The 14,098-nt window shown below is 38.1% G+C and overlaps 1 protein-coding gene across 1 annotated transcript in view; it reads right to left on the bottom strand.

The window, feature by feature from the left end:
* LOC109321277 (formin-like) overlaps positions 1-14,098 on the bottom strand; it is a 239,975-nt gene that overhangs the window by 112,229 nt on the left and 113,648 nt on the right. Inside the window, exon 6 of the mRNA XM_019551832.1 lies at positions 6,273-6,360. Coding sequence (XP_019407377.1) covers positions 6,273-6,360 — 88 coding nt within the window. The remainder of the gene's footprint in view (positions 1-6,272; positions 6,361-14,098) is intronic.

Here is a 14,098-nt window from a genome sequence, read left to right as displayed (position 1 = left end):
GACCCATTTGACTGTGTGGGTGTCTATACCACAGCCCCCCAGTTTCTTAATGAGAACAGGGTGAGAGACAGTGTCAAAAGCCTTCTGGAAGTCCAGGAAGACTATATCCACTGCTACCCCTGCATCTAATGATCTGGTGATTTGATTGTAAAAGGCCACCAGGTTTGTCTGACAGAACCTGCCACTGATGAACCCATGTTGGTTGTCCCTAAGCATGCAGTCCCCTGCTGGCCCCTCCTGCATGTGTGCCAGCATAATTTTCTCGAACAGCTTGCCTAGGTTCGAAGTAAGACTAACCAGCCTATAGTTTCCCGGTTTAACTTGTTAAACTTATTTAAGTTAATAGGGACATCTGTGAAAAGTGTTTTGTAAATTCTCTTTGAGGATTAGAACTGGGAGATTGGAGAGAGAGTGGTTTTCTTGTGAGAAATGTGCCCCCACTGGTAACTGGGTATTATTGTCTTCAATAGATTTCTGGTGTGCATTCATTCTGGTGTCAGTTGCTGTTTGGTCTCTCCCATGTATTTTCCATCAGGATGGTGTCCTGATGGAGGGTTTTTAAACCAGAAAGCTTGCTAAGAAATTTTTTTACAACTATTTAAGTTGGTCTAATAAAATAGATCAGATTTACCCAAAGACCTGTGTCTGCCTAAAAATCATACACACACTTGATAATTAGAAGCACTATGTAAAGCTATGTAAGTTCTTTATGGTTTTGATTTAATACTGAAAATGATACAATAGATAGTATAGACTTTTTACTGATTTGTAAACACTTCTGCTAGTTAATGTAAGATTATTTTTAACTTTTATTTTCTGTTAAGATATTTTTACCAATTTAAAGGGAACCTTCCTCATGCAGCAATTTCTAACCCCAGAGGAACAGATTTATTTTCGATTTAGCATCCCAAAGAGCATCAACTACATCTCCACGTCTTTATTTTTTTTTATTTAAAAAAATCTTTTAAGAAAAGAAATAAAAAGAAGCAGTTTATATCTCATAACTTGGCCATGACTTCTTTTAATTTATTACAAGACATTTCTTGAACTATCTCAATTAAAATGAAGTAATTGAATGAACTTGTTGCCTCAGGTTTAGTATGATATGTTTTTCTTTTAGCAGCTGTTAGACCTTCCAAACAGAAAAGAAGACTAGATCTTAGCTCTGATAAATCCAGTTTAATCTTTCCGCCTAATCTTTCTGGGTGTGCATGATTTACATTTCAGTGGCAGCCTACCTTGTCATACTTTTTTAAAAACCTCACTACAAAGTTGTTATCAAATAAGAAATGCAAAATTTGAAGGCAGAAAAATTAGTTATGTCTATCTCATGTTGGGTCTCCTCTTAAACATCCAACAGAGGAATCTGAATTAGAGCAACATTTTAAACACCTGACTTGTCCAGTATTATGACTGATAGAATAAACTTTACTTGAGGGATAGCAAAGTAACTATACTATCTGAATGTCTGTGATGATCTAGTGGATAGGGTAGGGATTAGGAAGATATGATAGAAATGTTGTAGAGAAAATGTTACCTAAGTTCATCTCATCTATGGATAATTAATTTTCTCCATCATCTGAGAACTGTACCCATAAGCAGCTAATTTAACTAGTTACTGAAGCTGAGTATATTTTCTAGCGTGCAATAAATAAGTCAGCGCTCCCTTGGTACCATTATTATGTTGGTCCCTGACACTTTGATTTAATAATTATAATTGGTGATCGATCTATCATATTTATTGAAAATTTTAAAAAAAACCCCTAGTTTTCAAAAGGAAAATGCCAAAAGATATAATGCATTTTAAGTTAAGCACACATTGGATAAAATCCTAGCATTGTATATGATTATCAATGACAACCCAGGTCTTTTTGCTAGCACCCCTGGAGCAACCACTAGTGTGCACCACTAGACTACAAACACATGGCTCACTCTCTCACTGGCCCTATGAATCCCTGCAAAATGGAACAGATTCAACAGGAAGGGTGAAGACAGTCTTCACCTAGGAACAGCTTAATAACAACAGTCCAGTCTAGTATCCTGTCTCTGACAGTGGCAGGAGTGCATGCTTTAGAGGAGAGCTATCCAACTTCTAAGTCCTGAAGGGCCACACCAATGGAGGCTGCTTACCACTTAGACCTCACCAGTTGAGGCATGGGCCACAGAATTGGTGATGCATATCTCCTGTTATTCAAGTTAGTGATCCATCTGACCCATGCGCTGCAGGCTGCCAGCTGGACAGCCCTGCTTAGACGGAGATCATTAAATTGGGTATATCTAGGATGATCTATCCCATGTTCATTACCCTCCCTGGAATCTACCATCATTGATTCAGAGATGCCAGAGCATAAATCTCGAACTGTTCTTAGAGTCTTGGAGTCTGCAGTTAGGATATTTCCTTGGGAGGAGGGAAATGAGGATTTTTACTTTTTGAGGCAGAGGATGACCTTAACCCAAGTTTCTTTCATCCTGGATTAGAGATCTAACATGTTTCTATGTATTAAGCAGGGGATACCATGGCCACCTTTTGTTTCCTCTTGCCAAACAAAGCAGTAGCCATCAGTGTTCTGTGAAGAGTCTGATTCTGAAGGCATGCTTTAAGCACAGGCACGGGGATACCAAGTTAGTCAATCCCTAGTAAGGTTTTGACATGAAACAAGCACTAACACGCTTGGCATTGACAAGATTGAGATGATTCTGGGCACACACAGTGGGAGCTTTAGGTGTCTAACTTGACTGGCTAAATTGCAGACACCTATGGATTTAAGTGCAGGATTATATAATTGGATCCCTGTGTCTAAATACTGTTCAAATCTCATTTTAAGCACTTAGGTCTCATTGTGGAACTGGACTTCTATCTATTTTTGCCAGTGATTTGTTGAGCAAGGATCAAAGTGGTGAATTAGAAGTAGCAGGGATGGGATTGGGGAATAGCTAAATCACAGCAAAGAACTGTGATTTGCTCCACCCTGTTACTGCTGAATACTGATACTGGAAACTCTGGGACACTCTGAGCAAGAGATGGGATTATAAGATATTGGGGAAGTGCTCCTGAATGGCTTCTCACACATTCACATACAATTAGCAACAAAACTGAATCCACCTGGTCATGAAGTGAGCTGTAATATTTTAACAACCAAACCACACAGACAGCTCTCAGCCACAGGCTTCCTACCCCTGTTTAGCCAATTTAGAATAGTAAACATATTGGCATGTCCCAAAAGCATCCCACATTCAAATTTATTTTCAGTTTAGGAAGAACTCACTGAGCCTTCCCCCCAAATTTTAGCAAGATTTTTAAAAGTTATCACAAAAAAGTTTCATAACGTGTCTAAACTCTTTGATTTTGAGGACCTACTACTAGAAGCCTTTGAGTTTTAAATGTAAATGAAGAGTCTGAAAAGTCCACTGGAAATGGCATCTCTTTGCAATTGTCTTTGTGCAGTTCAACAAACAGAAGAAAGCACATATTTTGAGTTTCTGAGAGCATAATGGAAACTAGGCAAATTTTTAATTAACAGAAAATGACTATAACATAGCAAGCTAATTTCTATGCCTCCCCCTGCCCTCCTCCCCATCAGCCTGCATCACTGAAATATTATTTTTATGCTAAACAGTTTATTTAGTGGTTATCTCTGGGTTGTCAATGGTCTAGCTTGTACCTTGAGAGCGAGAAGGCTATTTATTCTCAGAGTGTGAACCTCACTTACTCAGAAACATCTGTGGGAGATTCCCTCCTACAAATGTGGCTGCTGCCTGTTTGTTGGCTAGTTATCAGATGAAAACTGAAACATCTGCATGCCAGACAGCCAGTTACATATGCTGCCACTACTGAACTATCTGAAGAATAGGACATATGCTCATTTCTTGACTTAAAGTGAGTGGAGATGTGGATGTCTTATAAGCAGAAAACTCACAACCTCCTTATGAACTATTTAAGTATTCTTGTAACTGCTCTTTTTTATATTCTGTATAGTTTTGTATGCTTCTACATGGATGTGGCAAGTCTTCATACATCAGTGTTACCACAGATATTATTGGAGGATAATTTCTTTAGGCATCACTACACCTATTTTTAAAGGGTCTAGTGCTAGGTGTATCCAGGAAAAATGGAATATTATAAATAAATCTTCGCTTGGCTCTGTTTGGTTTGTTTGGTCATTTATGCATGGTTTATACTTTATAAACCTTTTAAAATAATTATCATTCCTTCTGCAACCTCACCCCCCACCCAAAACAAGACAAAACAAAACAAAACAAAACCCCCATGATATTTGGATTATAGATGACAGCTTACTACCATGAGATGGTCACCATTCTGTAGGGTCTGAACTCAGGAATATAATATCATACCAGGGCACTCATGAGACTAGCTAATCAAAATATCTTAGCAAAATGTATTTTGCAGTAAACAATTTTGTATTTTGTCAAAAGTGAAACATTTTACAAAACTACATTGATTTTGATTACATTTTTTAACCCAATTTTTTTTATAAATGCTTCCAATAAAACTGGGTATTTTATTTTGCTTTATTCCATGTTCATCTGTTCCAATTTGAGTTACCCCTCTAGCTGGTCACCAGAGACTCCTAACTTGTCTCTCAGCTGACTTTGCTACTCTGCAAGATGTAGTAAAAAATGAGTAAAAAATTATTAAAATGTTTTATTTCAAGTTTTGACAGAAAATTCCATTTTTATGAAAAATACATTTTTCTTTTGCAGACTAGAAACAGAATTTCTATTTCTTGTCTGCTTCATGAATGAGTTACTTTATAAAATGGCCTTTTTCTACTTAACAGTTTGAAACTAGGAATCTTACAAATAAGTCAATCTTCCATCAAGAGGAAAGGCTCTGCTGTATTGGAAACAATGGAATAAAATCAGGTAGTTAAAGCCAAGCCTGAGAAGCAGGCTGAGAGTAGTAGCACGGAGAAGAGGAATAAGCATTGAGCATAGCCATTACTGTCAGCATTATAATAGGTCTAAGTTATCTTCATTTAGTTTGGGGGTCTGTGCAATTCCTAGGTTGTTGATATTTTTTTAACCACTAGGGTCTCCACATAGATCACTATTAATAGCACCAATATAATTTAGAGACATAAATAAATTCATCAGTGCTCTGAAGAACAAATAGCGTATCTATAAGACATATCACAGCATGAAATAGGAGATCATGAAAATGTCTTTCAAGACATTTGAGTTAAGATCTTCACAGACTTTTTATGTTATAACTGCTGCCCTTTATTACTCTTGCCTGTGAACTATCCACAAAATTCATAACTACAGCTAACACCCATCAGTATATCTCTGACACACTACAGGCTGGCTCAAAGTTTTGTCCCTTCTGTTTCTTCTTAGTCATCTGTAAGGCCCTGTTACATAATACACCTGTGTTTTTTTTAAAGAAAATGCTAAGATATCTCGTTGTTGTTCTAAAATTAAAAATAATCAGTGCCAGCAGCGGCTGAACACCCTGCAATACCCTTGAATATCAAATTAGTGTTTGCATGTCACGGAGGGTAAAGAATGGCAAGAAAACTGACTTCAGCTTAGCACTTCTCAGGACTTGTTCAGTGAACATGTTTTTTTCCCTTGTTTTTAATATAGGCATTTTACTATTCTTTCTTTAGTCTTGTTTAGCTAATAAGACACACAGTTCCTACTGAAACATATACCTTGAAAAATTCATATTTATAGACATATAGTTGGCTATCAATGACAGAACTAACAGAAAGAGTAGTTTCTTGTTTTGAAAATATACCACCCAATGTTTACCTTTCTGGTTGTCATATGGTTTTGGTATTTTCAGTATGGAATATGTTTAATATATTTATACACTTTCATATATGTAGATACTGAAGCCAAAAATTAAAAACTAACAAATATAGAGCATTCATTTGAAATCCCAAATATTTTTCTGTAAATTCTCCTGACCTCCCCTCAATGGGAGGGGTTAAAAGGGAACGAAACATAGAAAGGAGACAATATAAAACAGCTCTGAAAGAACCCTGGGAATTGGATGCAACATGTAAAATGGAAAGTCAAATAATTAATAGTGCAAAGAGCCATGTTTAAATTTCAGATTAAATTAGATCCAAGTTAAATAAGAAAATCACAAGAAATTATTCATTTGCATGAACTTTGCTGGAAAAAATATTATTATATGCAGCTTAAATAGAAAAGTATTCATTTTTCTCTAGAATTCTTTATTAGTAAAGGTATGAAAAAATATATACATATAAAAGGCATACTGAGATTGGTGTAACACTCACCTTGTTGAATATCCTTCATTTCCAGATGCAAACTGGATATCAAAATTCCTACAGTTTGGGATCTCTTTCCATCCAGCAATTTGATAATCTGGAATGAAGAAATGAAATGATTTTGTGGATCCAAATGACTAATCTACAAGAACTCTTGTTATTGGCAAAGAGCTAAAAAGCTGATCTGTGAGCTGAATTTAATGTTGCTCAACCATTTTTATTGATTAAATGTGATATAAAGCTTTGACTACATTCAGCAGGAGAAATTTAGGATGGAGATTAGGAGAAACTTTCTGACTGTCTGGGTGGTCGAACACTGGAACAGGCTACTAGAGAAACTATGGAATCTCCATCCTTGGACATCTTCAAGGGCAGGTTGGACAGACACTTGGCTGGGATTATCTAAGCAGGGGTGGTCTTCCCTTGAGCTGGGGGCTAGGTTATATGATCTTGTGAGGTCTCTTTCAGCCCTAATCTCCTATGATCCCATAATCTTCTCTTGGCCTTCTACACGTATGAATATAGGTGACAAGATAAATGCTAGTTCAAATTATTTAAGCTTTAACATAGATTTCACTTCAAAAGAAACTGCAAATCTTGGACTGAACATAAAGGTGGTAATGCAATTCAGTTGGAAACATAATTTATACTAGTAAGGGAAGACCATCCATTATTTAGTACATTATACCTACTAATAAGGAGAAAAAAACAATGAACCTTTGTTCACCAATATACCTTCTTCCCACCAACAACCATTAAGAGCAAGGTGCTGTGGTGCAAGATTTCTGCATTTCTGCCTTCACATTATCTTCTAACTTTTATTTCACTGGAACCCCATCTCACAGATTCAGGGGACTCATTTCTCAATAAATAATCTTGCTGAGCTGAACAGAACAGCTGGACAGAACTTACTCTTGTTCCTTCTCAACACAACTCTTAACAATTTAGAGGTTGCTTCGGAGTTCTCTCCAGTAATGACTGAGTATATTGCCTCTAAATCTCTGTAAACCCAGAAGGAGTGGAGGACTTTCTTCATGTTTTGAATGTTAGATTATGCGTGCTGAAGTGTTAAATTTAAACCCAGCTTCTCTTTTCTTGGTGGATGGGAGTTGGGCGAGTTGACTATAGCATATTAAAATGCAGAAAAAATACAGATTCACGAATATATTAATCTCAATGTGCAGACAAATTCAGAACTACAATAATGAAAGATAAATCTTCACTATTTTGGAGGTTTAGCTCAGCTGTTAGGAGAGAGACTAATCTTGGATCTCAAACAAAACTCCCCATACATTTTGGCTTTTTTGTGGTTTGGATTTGTTCCATCAGAGAGGAACAAGAGGAACATGTCACAAAATTCAATCCAGAAATTAACTTCCACAAAATTCAAGCATCTTCCTCTTGTTGCTGACATACTTGTAGAAACCCTTCTTATTATCCTTCATGTACCTTGCTAGCTGCAACTCCAGTTGTGCTTTGGCCTTCCTAATTTCATCCCTGCATGCCGGAGCAATTCTCTTATACTCCTCCCTAGTCATTCTCCAAGTTTCCACTTCTTGTAAACTGCTTTTTGTGTTTTATCTCATTGAAGAGTTCCCTGCTAAGCCAAGCTGGTCTTTTGCCATACTAGGTAGTTTTCCTGTGGATCAGGATGGTTCATTCTTGTACCCTCAGTAAGGTTTCTTAAAGTTCAACCAGCTCTCCTGGATTCCTTTCCCCCTCAGAATGCCCTCCCAGGGATCCTGCCCATCAGTTTCCCCAGTGAGTTGAAGTCTGCTTTTATGAAGTCTATACTTTGCTGCTCTCCTTTCTTCCTTTCTCCCTTTCCTCAGGATCCTGAACTCAGCCATCTCATGGTTGCTGCTGCTCAAGGTGCCATCTACTTCTACATTCCCCACCAATTTTTCCCTGTTTGTTCCCAGGTCAAAAAGATCATGGTCCCTACTTGGCCACTCGAACACTTGCAGTAGAAAGTTGCCCCTAATACTCTACAAAAACTTCCTGAATTAATTGCGCAGTGTTGTATTATTCTCCCTGCAGATCCGCTTCAGGGTCACTGAAGTTCCCAGTGAGAACCAGGGCCCGTGACTGGGAAACTTCCACTAGCTGTTTGAAGAAAGCCTTATATACCTCATGTTCCTGGTCTGGGGGTCACCCACCATGATGTCACCTGTGTTGCTTTGCCCTCCGACCTTAACCCAGAGACTTTCAACAGCCTCTACCTCCAGTTTCATACTTGTTTCCCAGGCTCTGTGCATTCAAGTACAGACACCCGAGATAACCAGCCAACTGCCCTACTTTCTCAGGAAGAATGAGAAGACATCCCCTGTTGCTACCTCCTGCTTGTGCTTTCTCGGCTTACCTGGCTACCTGCTTCCCCACTTAACTATTACTAGTAATAATGCTTAGCTCTTACATAACACTTTTCACTGGCATATCTCAAAGCCTGTTAAAAAGGAGGTCTGTATTCTTAAACCCGTTTTACATATGCATCATCAAACCCTGATTTCCTTAATCTGTATTTCAATAAAACTTGTGAGAGTAAATGTGTAACAGGTTCACAGTATAAAAGTACATTTTGAGAAATTCTGTAAGAAGTTCAATTTTAATCTTACCAGTTCACCCAGAAGTACCAAAGGGATTCAAATGTAAAATGAAAACAGTCACATTTTCCCAAAACTCAAAGAACAAATGAGTTTTGTTCCTCCAACAATACTTTTTAGTAGCCTTGGCAATGAAGATAACAGTAGAGCTGTTTATTCCCATGCTCTGAAGTGTCTTCTGGTTTCGTTCTGGGTCATTTAATAGTATAGTCACTCGGCCAATCAAAAATATAAAATTGGAGGTGCCATGGCACCATGGGATGCTTTGATATCCCATGGGAGCTGTGGGGTGCCACACAATGTTAGCACTGTTAGATGTGCAATCACGATTCATAAGATAAACCCAGAGTTTTCAAATATGAATCCACAGTGTTGAAAATATTCTGACCTGTTGTGGTCTTCTTGAGTTCTTTGCAACAGACTAATTGCTCTATTAATTTCCTGTAGTCAATACAGAGTAAAAACTTAAAAGCTGACATTTTCCGAAGGATGCCTTAAGCCTATCAAGAAGTGCCTTGAGTCTAAAAAGGTTGAGAACCACTGGGCTACTAACAATTTCGTCTGACTAAATATACAGTTAATTATTATTTATCAAGTACCAAACATGTGCTTGACACTTCAGAAACAAATAAGAATATATTGTGCCTCCAACGAGGGAATTAAAATGATTCTGCAGTAAAGGCTCACTACACTATTTAATGAAAGCTTGTTATGCTATGCATAACATATTTTATGCCAACAGTGCAAATAAAACATATCCTGAAAGTCTTCCCAGCCTATATTTATGATACTGTATGTTAGCTATTAAAAAAAGAATACAACGTTAATTTATTTTAAATGTTTTCTTGGAACAAGCCAGAATTCATGTTCTGAATTTCCCCAGCACACAAACAGACACAATGACTTGGCTACAAATTACTGTATATGAATACTTTGCATGCATCCCCTCCTTTAAAATGTGACTGTTCTAGGGTAAATGTTAGGGAGTGCCTAGTTTATCATGGTGCTTTCTGAAGCTGTATACGAGTTTGCTGAACTTGGCAGCACATTAACTTCTAACAGGGATAATTATAGGCTCGAGTAGTATGCAATTTGTATAGCATTTACTGACCTCCAAGTTGACCCTGTTCAGGGGCAAATTCATAGGTTGTCATAAACCCCATTAGACATGCCTAGTTTGAGGCAAAACTTTTCCAGACTATACCTCATACAGACAATATGATATTTGAAACCAGTGCATTAGGGTACTTCAGAAAATTGTTGATATGCTCTCCAGATATGATCAAATTAACTCACATTGCTAAGCTAGTTTTCCCCCCTTGTAATTTCAGTAAAAAAAATTAATGCTACATAATTTAAATGTAAATAGAGGTTCAAATTGTTTTAAAAACCCCACAGAAAAAATACACATGGTCACAATTACCACAGACGAGACTAGACTCAGACTACCTGAAATAGCTCCAGCCAAACCAAATCTCTGACTGAAGACTTATATTTTATTCATTAGATATCAAAGAATGGCACCAAGAAGACAGCAGAATAGCTTACGTGCAATGTTAAAGTATGCTAAAATCCCTGTTGTAATGCTATATGTTTACATTAGAAATGTTGTCATCATACTTTGGAACCAGTGAGGAACAAGAGAATTCTGCAACTCCCCAGCATATAATCAATATTAAAAATAGGAAATATTTAATTTTCCTTTCATTATTGCTGACTCGGGGGATGTTTGTGATGAGGGACTATAAGTATGTACAAAAGGTAGAAAGAGAACATATACTCCAGGCCATGAAAAAGTACAGAGCAATTAAATAGGAGTTTGCAAAGACAATCCTGTTACATTTGTTCTGTGTTTGTAAAAGATAACCTGGCACCAATCCCTTCTCAGCAATTTGGGTCTTGCCTGTGGCTGACAGTGACAGGTAAGCTTCTTATATCTTAGCTGACGCCAGTTGATGCTGTTGTGCCAGCTGGCAAAATTGACTGAGTATTGGACTTGGCAGCCAGCTGTCTGTCTCTCCTTTAGAGAACGAACACATCACTGAAATGGACACAGTGTCTTCTGGCCCAATGACAAGAATGTGACTGTTGCTGTTGCTTCATTCCTTATATCTCTTGGTCCATGATATAATTTGTCCTAAGTGGCGCCTACTGGCTGGCCATTTTGTAATGCTATTTGGTTGGTTTATTTGAGGCAAACAAGTGTTCTTTTTATGTTGGTTTGCTTTTTATCATCTAATTTAGAAGTGAAGATATACTGAAGCTTTAATATATTCATATTAATTATTGTCATTACCATTAAAAGGTGTTACTCTAATGAAGCCAAAAATATATCCTGGGTGTATATATATAAATTTTAAGTATTCTATCTAACTGTTATGCCTCCATTTTATCCAGGGCACTACTGCACAGAATTAGTTTATTTTAGTGAGTAAAGACTAAATCCTTCCCAACTTTGTGGTGCAAGGTCTTTTCTTATTCAAATCCATACACTAATATTTTGGCCTGTAAATCATAGTGTCTAATGGCCACTTTCAGCCATTACTTTGTTTTTGCAGTGAACAACATCTACCTATCAGGAGTTTACTAAAACTCTATTCAGATGCATATCTAAGTATGTCCCCAGTACATTCTTTTGTCACACATCCTATTATATCCTGGATTAAGAAGACCATCTATTATCCCTTCTACCTCCACTCCAAGCAGGGCAATATTTAACCCCCACATTTGAACATTTTTTATGATACTCATAAGTACTATGATAAGTGAAAGAGGCATTTCACTTCAATACTAAAAGATGAAAGAAGTTCAATTTAAATGAACAAGCAAATGGCTTCTCCCCAAAATAACAGAGCGGAGAAGAAATGAAGACACATTTATGTCAATATTTGTTTTGCTATCAAGTTCATAAAAGTATGAATATAAACATTACCTAGCTAGCCAAAGGTATATTCTATAGCTTACATGAGATCATATTTATAACTTAGGGGTAGACGAGGGAATGCTGTGTACGCTCTTCTCAGCAATATACAATACAATGCACAAAGAATAATGACAAAGTAAAAGCACCTAGGAAGAACATGCATGAGAATTTCATTCCATCTGCTCAGCTTTGAACACTGTTTATTGCCTCTGTGCAGAGGTGAAGGCAAATCTTGTGTTTCAAAACCTGTGAAATTGCCATTCTGCAATATCTGCCTTTCTTGCGGAAACACAAAATGCATTAATTATATTTTCTCATTTACCAGATAGACAAAAAAACTTGCTGACAGATATATCCCTTTTACTTAAAAAATGCTCTTCATTCAAAATATTGACACTCATGTTAAATGAGAACACATGCTAATAATTACTTGAAGCCAGTTAGAGATAATAGACAACAGAAAAGCCATTATCTTTAATGTCTTTCTGTGTCTTTGATATGATAATCATTGCACTAAAGGGCCAAAAAATGATTGATGGACTTTCATTTAGATCATACACCTGACACAAATTACTTGACATTTACCCCACCGCCCAGCTTTTTTTTTAAGATGAAGAAGCAGTGGCATCAGGTACTTCCAACTATACTGTTCCTTGAACAAGCATGAAAAATACTAACTTCTATTAGGATGGCTACTTTCCTGAAAACATTTTAAAAATATGGTGAAAAAAATACCACTTTAAAAGACATCCCACTTTAGCATGATCGAGAGGTAAAACTATACACGTTTTATACATTAAAGTATGTATCTTTTCTAAAATATTTTTCTCAAGTTAACATAACATTGCAATTTAATGCCTGTGGAGACAGTACTTTTTATTGTCATATTTCTACCTCCCTTTCACCTAGACACCTTTGACTTTTCCAGTTGAAACACATCTTGGGTGCAAATACTGGTTCTACACTGCACACAAGGAAAGGGTAGCTTTAAAACAGTACACTTGTGTCTGTGAGATTACAAATTCTGTGTAGCTTAGGTATGTTGCGGGTAAGCTTAAGGCTGTGTGAAACAGACCCTATTTGATTCAGATCTGGCCTGAATCAGGGACAGTGATTCAATCCGTTGATTCGGATCACTGTCCCTGATTCGATTCAGTTGAATCTGAAGATTCGATGCTGATTCAGTGAATCAGAGATTCAAACACAGGCACAGCTTTAAAACTGTTTTTCTACATACCTTGAGGTAGCAGCACAGCTTGTGATTGCTGTGGTGCTGGGGTGCATGGAGCGTTCCACAGGAGCAGAGGGGGCTCTCCAGCGTGCTTGGCAGCGAACTTGGAAATGGACTGGAAGTACTTCCGGTCAACTTCCCGGTCTGCTGGGGAGTGCGCTGGGGGCCCCCCCATGCTTCCCCTGGTTCGGCGCTCGGCTGCCCCAGGTGACCCTCCTCAGACCCAAGAGGCACCAGTTGCCGAGCCAGGATTGCATGGGGGGACACCCCAGTGCACTCCCCAGTGGACCCAGAAGTGGACTGGAAGTACGTCTGGTCCACAGCTGAGAGTGCTGGGAGCCCCCCCTGCTTCTGTGGGATGCTGCATCTGCCCCAGCACCGCAGCATTCAGAGCCCCTGCTACCTAGAGGTACGTAGAAAAGTCACTAAAGCGGTATCTACATTTGAAGCACTGAATCTGTCCGAATCTCTCTGAATCTATTCGGAAGGTTCTGAATCAATTTGGAGAGATTAAAGGGTCCTCTGATTCCATTTGGATTTGGAGATTCGGCCACTGAATCAGGCCAAATGTCTGCTGAATCAAATCAGGGACTGAAGCTTCACACAGCCCCAGTAAGCACAAAAACAAGAGACAATGCAATTTGGTATGAGAGAAGAACTAGTATCCTTAGTCTATAATTAGGGACCTACCCAAAATTGAGAAGGCACCTTGTTGTTTTCACAGGCATATCACGGGGCCATCCGTAATTTTCATGGGCTTATTGTCACAGGGATCTCCCATGCCTCTAATTGGCTGACAGGCCTCAGCAGACCTGCCCCTCATTACCTGTTGGTTGAGGGGGTTGCCCATCCGACTCATAGACATATAATTTCATCCTGATTTATGTAATGAATAATACTTAACACATTTTCAAATACATTTCATAGATTTCATAGACATTAGGGCTGGAAGGGACCTCGGGAGATCATTGAGTCCAGCCCCCTGTCCAAAGGGCAGGAAGTCAGCTGGGGTCATAGGATCCCAGTAAGATAAGCATCCAATTTACTCTTGAAGGTGTTCAATGTAGGTGCTTGAACC

The sequence above is a fragment of the Crocodylus porosus genome, unplaced genomic scaffold (assembly GCF_001723895.1).
Source record: "Crocodylus porosus isolate Cpor-Errol unplaced genomic scaffold, CroPor_comp1, whole genome shotgun sequence".
Classification (NCBI taxonomy): domain Eukaryota; kingdom Metazoa; phylum Chordata; order Crocodylia; family Crocodylidae; genus Crocodylus; species Crocodylus porosus.
This window is presented reverse-complemented; position numbering and strand designations above follow the sequence as displayed.